General features: G+C 40.0%; 1 protein-coding gene across 1 annotated transcript; it reads left to right on the top strand.

Moving 5' to 3' along the window:
* Positions 1-1,798: 1,798 nt before the first annotated feature.
* On the top strand, positions 1,799-9,718 carry ess2 (ess-2 spliceosome associated protein). Its single transcript, XM_086300670.1, has 10 exons — positions 1,799-2,194; positions 4,580-4,748; positions 4,880-4,963; positions 5,174-5,343; positions 6,748-6,865; positions 6,994-7,127; positions 7,303-7,405; positions 7,701-7,810; positions 7,894-8,009; positions 8,108-9,718. The coding sequence occupies exons 1-10, from the start codon at positions 2,048-2,050 to the stop codon at positions 8,385-8,387; spliced, it is 1,431 nt and encodes a 476-aa protein (XP_086156796.1). The 5' UTR covers positions 1,799-2,047; the 3' UTR covers positions 8,388-9,718.
* The last annotated feature ends 374 nt before the right edge of the window (positions 9,719-10,092 follow it).

Here is a 10,092-nt window from a genome sequence, read left to right as displayed (position 1 = left end):
CTTCTTTTTTTTTGGCCTCCCAATTTCACTATAAGGGCTTGACACGCTGCTGTAAAGAGAAGAAGGAGAAGGAGAAGAGCAACTGAGGCTCGAAAAGTCCTCTGTGTGTGTGTCACAATAACCTGTGATCACCACTGCTTTTGAGCTTTCACTGAAACCTCTTTGGAGGTGGACTGATCAGGATGGAGAGGCAGAAGTTCCCCTTTACTATTGAGAACATCCTGAAGTATCCGAGCAGGAGTGGAGATAAACGGTCCTACGGAGCGAGTGGTCTTGGCTTAAAAGAGAAGACAGTGAGTCCTGCTGGAGGCCAAACAGAGGCGGTTCATCATGCCTGCCTGTGCTGCTGCTACTGCTCCCACTGTGCTGACATACTCCAGCCTGACTTCATCCACGAAGGTAGGACCATACCTTCCGCTTTTGTCTGTGGTTGAGCTTGATTCTGCTCCCCCAACCTTAAATCAGACCTCCTCCCTGCAGCTTGTCAGTATGGCTGGAACCCAGCAATCCTCTCAGATTCGTGCAGGCTGGGAGACACTCACAGGGAGGAGCAGTCACCCAGTCAACAGAGGCGAACCCGGCGTCACCGGACCATTTTCACTGAGGAACAGCTGGACGCACTGGAGGAGCTGTTCCTGCAGAACCAGTACCCAGATGTGAACACAAGAGAGAAACTCGCACAGCGCACTCACTTAAGAGAAGAGAGAGTGGAGGTAACACTGCAGCATCACATAATTGTTTTTATTAAATATGATGGTCTGCTAATAATGTAAATGTGAATAAAGACTACTGTAGATACTGAATTTAATAAAATGACAGCTCAACAATGTTGCCTCTTTTCTGTCAATCAGGTTTGGTTTAAAAACAGAAGAGCCAAGTGGAGACGTCAGAAAAGACTTTCATTTGTTGTGGGAAACACAGAAAAAAAGTGAAAAAAAAAGAAGTTTGCATGGCTCTGTGTGATCCAATCAAAATAGTTTGCATATACCTATATGTAACATATAATTCTTATATGTAACCATATATGTAAAATCCTGGCATGTATTGATACTATTACTGTAAGTAAAACCTTGAATTTGTAAATGGGTTGTTGTAGTTTGCACAGACTGTTAAAAAAAACGTGTCCTTGAGAAAAAATACAGTTGTCTGGGGATTTTTTTAAGAAAAGAAGAAATGCCTTTTTTGTGCCACCAATAGAAAACGCAGCTAACTTATTATTATTACGGTATTATTATTATTATTTTTTTTTTTTTATAGAATTTTAACGCCTTACTTTATCGATTTCTTTAGCATTTCTTTGTCAAACAAACGACCAGGGGGTCAGAACTAGCCCGCCAAAGAGTCCAACATGGCTCAGTGGATGGTTTGCTATATCTGAAAATTACAATGAAGTCATTAATATGTTTAGTATGTCTAATATAAATTTTCCCACAAAATGTTGTTCGTTTCTGGTGATGACAGGCATGAAAATGTTTCAAAAGTTTAAATCACTTCTGACTAATTGTTTACACTGTAAATAAATATATAAAAAAATTATTAAATTGTTAGGCACTAAAAACTCCACATGTGAAGGTCTTGTGCTTTTGTAAAGCCACTGTGAGACATGACACTAGAGTTTGTCTTCTGTACTGTAAATGGAGTGTAAGTGTATTTCATGAAACAAAAACTATATAAAGCCTTTTTAAAAATTATATATATAAATATTTTTATTATTATTATTATTATTTTTATTTAAGTTAAGGTCTGCGAACTATCAAACCGCTGTTGGCTTTCAGGGTTTATTTTGGAAAATTCTAGCGAAGCCGTAAATTTCCGGTGACGTAATTGTTCGGCTGTGCGTTGTTTGTACGCTGGTGGCTAAAAGTCAGCTAATGTGTTAGAGTTGGTGGCGTTGGGCATTTTTAAGTATCGGGTTTTTACGTTGTTGGTTAACTATTTAAACGGTGTTAACCCACTGAAAGAAACACCCTCTAATAGCTTAATTTTCGTCGCTATTTGTAGTAGAAGATTATTTAGCCATCTGGCTAGGAGGCTAACAGGGACCACAATGGAGGGCAGCGCCAGCGTGAGGAAAGCACTGTCCGGGACTCTCGTCCCTTTGGCGGTCTCAACAGTGGCTCTTCAACAGCAACCAGAGGATGAGGAGAAGGGAACGCTGAAGAGAAACGTCCTGGATGAGGAGGAATACATTGAGGTAAATAATAGCAGACATAGACAGGCGCGACTGTGTTAGCTAACAACTGTAAGTTAGCAGGCAGGTAATGTACAACACAGCTACATTTCTTTAGACTAAATACTTTATTGTACTAGTCTGGACAGACATAGAAGTGTATAACAGCTCCAAATATTATGCAGTCAGTGTGGAAAACGTGTTTACTTATCAAATCTACGTATAGGTTTAAAGTAAGGTGCTTGTTATGACAGTACTTCACGATATGAAAGTGCAATAGCAAATTGCTCAAGTAAGGATTAAGTTACTAAATTTACATGAATAGCATGGTAATGGCATGCTTATACCCCGAAAATATTTGGTTAAAAATTGTTTAACCAGTTGCACCACGACGAGACACTTAAGTAGCTATCAAAAAGCCCTAAATAAATCTAGCTGGATATTGGATCACTCTTCTTAGAAGAATTGTTAGAGTTCATTTAAACTGATTTGGTTCCTGGCACAGACGTGGCTTTAACCGCAGTCCACAAGTTTTACAAATTTTCTTGTGTTGGAGCACACAGCCCATTGCCACAATGCCATCCAGAGGGTCTTTTAATAATGCTACTGTTTCACACAGTGGGGCAGTCAGACCACAGGGTCTCTTGATAGGACCTAGATGGCCATCAAGGATCTGGTTCTCCACACTCCTCAGTCTGGTGAGTGGGGTCCTGTGTGTCTGTATACTGTGGCAACTCAGAGTTTAAGCTCAGAGCAGGGCTATATGTTATATTTGTAAGAAAAAGGGAAAAGCTCTGCCAAAACAGCTTTCCCACCAGATTGTTGACACAGTAAAACAGATGTACAAAAAGTCTCTTCAGATATTAGTTGCCACACTACCAGGAACATTGCCTGGGCAGTAATTCGAGGTGTTCCATGAGGGGAAATCTGTGCAGCAGAATCCTTGGCAGTGCCTTACACGGTTGCTAGGGTCACCTGACTTAATCTGGTCTCAGGACCCACTCAAGCTTCAACTATTCTGCCATTGGCTGACCAGTAAGTTTTTCCTCATGACACTGCTAGTATAAGTCATCTTCATTGTTTACTGCAACTTCTGTAGGCAGGAGGGAAAGAAACCTAATTAAAGTTACAAAAGTTACCACGGTTCTGTGAACTCCCAGATAACTGCCAGTCATGCAGTTCACTTGGAGCATCTCAGTGCAAGAACATTTATAGAGATCGGATGTAGGGTACCGGGGGGGTTTTATGGTGTACACGCGTAGGTAGCCTACAGGTCACACAGTTGACTTTGTTTATATGAAATCTCAACCTGCACTGAGCACAAGAAGACATAGCTGCATTGTTTATTGTCACTGGCAGTCTTCTGGGAATTCACAGAACCATAATTACCTTCGTAACTTCTGTTTGGAAACCTCACCTTTAGTCCTCCAAATGTAACTCTTGACATTGTGGCCAATGAGCTCAAACTTTGTCACTTCTGACCATAAAACCTTTCTCCAGAAGGCATTTGGCTTCTCCATGTGGGCAGCAACAAGTTTAAGTCGAGTTTTTAAAGGTATCGATTTTAGAGCAGAGGCTTCTTTCTTGGTCAGCTCCCAGTTGGTCCACAGTGAGTGGAAAAACTTTTTTTTCTTCAGCAGTTTTCAGTTCATGGCAGGTTTTATGCCTTGGTGGTTACAGGGTTGTTCCTGAACAGCCTAACCAATTTCCTGTCATCTGAGGTTGACAGTTTGGATTTTCTTTAAGACCTCTGCAAAGTGGTGACACATCTGTTAATCTTTTACGTACAGTTATTTGAAATGATGATCTTGTAATCTGCAGTTGTTTAGAAATGGATTCAAGAGATCTTTGCAACTTGTGTAAATCTAAACTTCTCATTCTTAGATCTTCATTGTGTTCACTGGACCTTCCCATTGTTCTGAGTATTGGTCAATCCAGTGACTACAGTCAAACAAATCCTTTCTATGCTGGTGAAGAGAAAATACCAGTTGTAGTCAGTCGTGATCAGTTACACAAAGTTTTGTCCTTGTTGTGTCCTTGCCCTTGTTTTGGCTTTGTTAAACCTTTAGCAACACTCAAAAGATTTTAGTGTGTGTATATATTGAACCTGTTTACATATATCTAACCCTGTTTGAATTAGAGAAAATCCAAAGTGAATTCAAATGTGTACACTCTTGTTTTTTTGTTGTTGTTAATTTTTTAATTGATTAAAGTCGTGTACTGTGCAGTAATTGCACCATGGAAACAAACTATTCAAAAAAAAAATTAAGACTAAAATTACCATGACATCCATGCCCATGATGAGTGTATGTAAACATCTGAACACATCTCTATGTGCCATAAGCCCATATTTCCTGGTAATATGTCCTCTGTATTAACCTTCTGCTTGTGTTTTGTTTTTGTTGACAGAGCTTAGAGAAAATTATCCAGAGGGACTTTTTCCCAGATGTGACAAAGCTGCAGGCACAGAAGGAATATCTTGAAGCAGAGGAAAATGGAGACCTGGAGAGGATGAGAGAAATTTCCATCCGATACGGATCTTCGTTGACAAAATCTACACCGCAGTCTTCTGCACCATGTGAGTGAAGTGGAATTAAATAAGACATTATGTGTTCTCCAAGTAAAATACTTGTTAATGATAAAATACTTGAATTCAACAGGTGTTTTTTTTCTCATTCAAATTTTTTCTTTCTCTTCTGTTTGTGTAAGATGTGACGCCTGCTAGCTTTGAAACACCAGTGGGCCAGTTGGGATCCCCTGCTTCCACTTATTCTGCTAAAGCTGTAGATGGAGGTAAGTAAGCAGGGTGATGAACACATAACGACATGCAGTAAATGTGTAATTTGTTAAAGCTTCACATCCACGTCTCGCTGTTAATCCTTCTTTTGACATTTACATGCTTTCCCATATTGTATACCATTCTGTTTCTCATTAGTGGTTAACATGTTTGGCACTAAATTGATCGACTATGAGAAATTATTGGTATTTTTTCTTTTTTTCTAGAGAAGAGGGCTGACGACACAGAAGAACAAAATCTGCCCAGCCTGGACCGCTTCCTCGCTAAGAATACCAGTGAGGATAATGCATCCTTTGAACAGATAATGGATCTGGCAAAAGACAAGGAGAAACTGAAGCATGCCTGGTTGTATGAGGCTGAAGCTGAATTCAAACAGGTATGGATGGTTAGCTGTGTAAATGCAGGTGTGCTGATCTGTTTTCTGGGGCTTTCATATGTTCACGAGTGTCAATTTATCGCAAAAACTTGTAAAAGTATTTAAATCATTGCATTAGTTTCCCACAGACTTAAACTCATAATTTGTGGCGATGTGGAGCACGTATGTTAGGGATGACCATTTAAACTAGAATTGTTATTCACCAAAAACTAGAAACAGTTTTTTTGAGATTGCTCACTCTAGCTTTACCTGGTGGAGTTTGCGGTGAACCAGATTTTTTTGTTTTGTTTTTCAGGCTGTAGTCCTCTTTGGCTCTGCATGTTTCCCCTGTTTTATATAGTAGCATCGCATCTGAATGTGCCACACGCCTTTTATCTGCCAGCAAATGGAAGCTAATGTGTTGCTTCTTCTATTTGCTCATCGCATGGTGGTCAGCGAACAGTTTGTAGGACCATTAATACCACTTCCTTCTGGTAGAGGTGCATTATATATTCACTTAGTATATATACTAACTAATTATATACTAACTAATTAAATTATACTCAGGATTTATTCCCCCCTTTAATAGCAGTTACATTGCTTAAAAAAATACTTTGTGCAGCTGTTTCTTGTCTTAAAGGATAAACAGCATTTTCCATTCTTTTTAAAACAAGAAAAAAGAAACTCATGTCTGGTATGACGTAATAGACTTGTGCCACCAGAAGGTGACATTAGTGCACCCAGAAGCTTTGTCAGCTGCCAATAAACAAGAACACGAAGCTATTTCCCAGATGCTACTGTACAAACAGAAGATTGCTTTTATAAAGATTTTTACCAAGACAGTCTTGTGCAGAACTCCTTAAAAAAAAAACCAAAAGACAAAATAAATGTAAATAAACTTTAGTCACTCCACCAGGTAAAGCTAGTGTGACGTAGTGTAACTTCTGAGAAGAGTTTGGAGTTGAAGAGGATGAGTATGAGTCCCTTATTCTAAAGATAGACTCCTAACAGGAGTCTTTGTTTCACAGTCTTTTCAAAATAAGAGCAACAGGCTTGTCGAGTAAAGTAAAAGTGTAAAGTGTAAAGTGTGCGTGTTAGTCCCCATAGGGAAATAGTTCCTCTGCATTTAACCCATTCACCCAGTGAAGCAGTGGGCAGCCACCAGTGCAGCGCCTGGGGAGCAGTGTGTAGGGACGGTACCTTGCTCAGGGGTACCTCAGGGTAGCCGTTCAGTGGAGTCGAACCCCCGACCTTCCGATCATGGGGCCACCACTCTACCTACTGAGCTATCCCTGCCCCTGAGTAGTAAACCACTCACCTAAAACATGCTAAACTGAGTCACCAAATAGACTTAGGTGAGTGTTAATAGATCCTACCTCTTGGCTGCATTCAAATCATTTATAAAAGCTTGTGATTGTTTTCCAGCGTCATGAGCAGAACCTTGCCTTACCATCAGTAGAGAAGGCAGCACTCGAATGCACCAAAGCTGGACTGGAGACCTGGGAGTACAAAGCCAAGAATGCCTTGATGTATTATCCAGAGGGTAGGAGGCTCGAGCGTCGATAGTTGTGTGAATTTGCAAAATTGGCTAAATTCACTTGTGTGTGTCAGTGAGTGAGGTTTTTATTTTGTTCTACAATTATTATTATTTTCTTCCTTTTTTAAAATCAGGTGTTAAAGATGATGATGCCATCTTCAAGAAACCAAGGGAGGTGGTTCACAAGAACACTCGCTTTGTTGGAGACCCATTCAGCAAAGCTCTCAACAAGAGCCAGATTCAGCAGGCAGCAGCTCTCAATGCACAGGTAGGTGTTGTTAATGTGATACTGTATTTAAAACAATGACTGTCGTTGCCTTTATGTGCCACTTATTTCTGAATGAAGTGCTTGCACTGCCTGCCAGTCTGTTCAAATGGAGGTAGGGGAGGCAAAAAAGTGGATTTCTTGATGATGCAGAACATATGTTGTGTTGTTTCTGTAGTTCAAACAGGGTAAAGTAGGTCCTGATGGGAAAGAGCTTATCCCACATGAATCCCCATCAATGAATGGATATGGTTACGTAAAAACCCCTTCACCTGCACCTGGTGAGTAATCTTATTATTGTGCTTTGCATAGAACAGACCTGTTCCATTATCTGACTGGGGCAGCTAAAGAATTAAAAGTTTACCACATTGAACTGTTTCCTTATCAAAGACGTGATGTGACTACGTTTCGTCTGTTCGCTTCGCCTGCTGCCAAAAATCAAGCCCCCCCCTCTCATTGTTAGCGATTGTGGTATTTGATAGACAGCAGATAAAACATGAATACCAAAGTATCTGTTTCCACAATCAGCTTGGAGCTGCTTTGGCACTAGATCTCTTAATGCATTTGTCCTTTCAGGTGTAGCTGAGTCACCTCTGATGACCTGGGGTGAGATCGAGAGCACACCATTTCGTCTGGATGGATCAGACACCCCGTATGTTGAGAGGAATCATGGACCTTCTTTTAAGGTGCTGAGAATTTACAGGTGGATTGATGGTTAATTTGTAATTGTTTAAGTAAAATAGTTGACTTTAATTACCTTTTGTTAAAGATCCCAGAACCAGGGAGACGAGAAAGGCTTGGTTTAAAGATGGCCAACGAGGCTGCCGCTAAGAACCGTGCAAAGAAACAGGAAGCGTTACGAAAAGTCACAGAGAACCTTGCAAGGTATTGATGCTCACTGCGTCTGTCATTTCATTTCTACCAGAATTAAAGTTGTGAAGTCTTGAAGAAATGAAACTAACATTATATTCTTTGTCTTGCAGCCTGACGCCTAAAGGTTTGAGCCCGGCCCTTTCGCCTGCCCTGCAACGGCTCGTAAATCGGACTTCCAGCAAATACACAGACAAAGCACTGCGAGCAAGTTACACCCCATCACCCTCACACAGACTCGCTGCATGCAAGTCTCCCTTCGGGGGCCCGGCGACTCCTTCGGGAACGCCAACGCCAAACAAAGCAAAGACTCCAAATTCTCAGGACGTCACGTCGCTCACAGACAATCTGCTGCAGCTTCCCAAAAGACGGAAAGCATCGGACTTTTTCTAAGAGCAGCACCTCTCTGCTTGGATTGTACAAAAAAAAGACTTAACATATACATTAAAGAGCACATCATTTTGCTGGAGGACTAGAAAAAGAAATAAATGGTGGAGTAGAGACTATAAAAACTTTATGCACTAAAATGCAACAAAGGTCATTGTAGGTCCAAGAGAAATAATTTGAATGTCTGAATTCTATTTTGATTTTATTGTCTTTATCTCGCATACAAGGGTTTTTGTTTGTTGTTTTTTTTGGGGGGTTTTTAAACAGCTCCTGCTACTCTAACAGACTGACATTCTCAACAGACAATATTTGCATATTTTAAATCATTTGTATTGTCATTGAACGTTTTTCCCAAAAAATTCACAGATAAATGAGATGACATTTCAGAGTTTCTCTGCTTCACAGGAATTAATCAGGACAGGAACAGGAATCTCCGGCTGCCGTGTTTCCAAATGGGAGAAGAAAATGTGTTTTATTAAAGCTTGAGCCTGCTCTCACCATCATAAAGATGTAGAACCCTTTCCTAAACTTTCTAAATGTAAAATATACCTTTTGGGGCTAAAATCTGTGTTTGCAATCAGATAATGAATTGTCAGCCGTATAGTTTTGTTCTCCCATCTGTTGGTGCTAAAGGAGTTGGGTCAGGGTCCAAGTAAAAAGACCTGTCATGCTTTTATGTTTTCAAATGCTCCAGTTTGCCTTCAGTCTGGTTTGCTGTCAGAACTGATGGTAAAGAGGCCCCTTTTTTTTTTTTTTTTTTTTTTTTAACTTGCCACAGATTTAAAGTGTCACCCTGTCAGTTGTGTGCATCCTAGTTAAAGTTAACATTTTATTTGATCTAAGTATGTTTTATCTCAAAGAAAAAGGTGCTTGTGTAGAGTTGCCACACACTTTTCATGTCCATATGTCCATTTAAAGAATGATTGGCCTGACTAAAAAAATATATATTTTTCCAATGTTAGAGATTCCTTTCTTGTGCAGGACAGCACTAAGACATGGCAGAGACAATATTTACATTTAAAATAAATAAAGCCAATACGAAACTTCAGTCAAGTAGTTATGAAAGCTTGTCAACGTTTTAAGTTGCTATCTCAAAGTTTTGATTACAGATGGCAAAAAAAGTTTTGGGTTTTTTGTTCAGTGGTGGAAAGGAGCTTCCATAAGTAGGTGTCATCTGACAATACAGCTATTTTCGTACAAAGGTCTCACCTGTTTCCTCTTACCTCCATCATTTTTTGATAGAGGTAAGGGTGAATAATAAAACATCATTATTGTTTCAGCTGAATTTACTCCTTTTTAATAAGCTACTGACTCTAAATGATGTTGTAGTAAAGTGGGAAGAGATTGCATTCACTGTCTGTGTTGTCTGAAAGAATAATTCCACTGATCATTAGGTCTTCTAGTGCACAAACAATGTGATTTATTTTAAATGTAAGCTTCTTCAGTTCAATTCAAGTTTATTTATACAGCGCCAAAACACAACAACAGTTGCCTCAAGGTGCTTTACGGTAAAAACTCTGCAGTAGTTTTGGAGAAAACCTCAACAGTCAGATGATCCCCTGTGAGCAAGCACTAGATGATTGTGGGAAAACTCCAGTTTACCAGGAAGTGACCTCTGTTTGGATCAGGCTCAGGGAGAGGTAGCCATCTGCCCCAACCGGCTGGAGGGGTTGAATGGAAACTTAAGTAAGATTCATAATAGCTTTAGGAC

The sequence above is a fragment of the Aulonocara sp. 'chitande type north' Nkhata Bay genome, linkage group LG7, assembly GCF_057382095.1.
Source record: "Aulonocara sp. 'chitande type north' Nkhata Bay isolate Kocher_YH1m ecotype deep benthic linkage group LG7, A_spYH_male_GT1.1, whole genome shotgun sequence".
NCBI classification, from domain to species: domain Eukaryota; kingdom Metazoa; phylum Chordata; class Actinopteri; order Cichliformes; family Cichlidae; genus Aulonocara; species Aulonocara sp. 'chitande type north' Nkhata Bay.
Note: the sequence above shows the minus strand (reverse complement) of the source record. Positions and strands in the feature narration are given on the sequence as shown.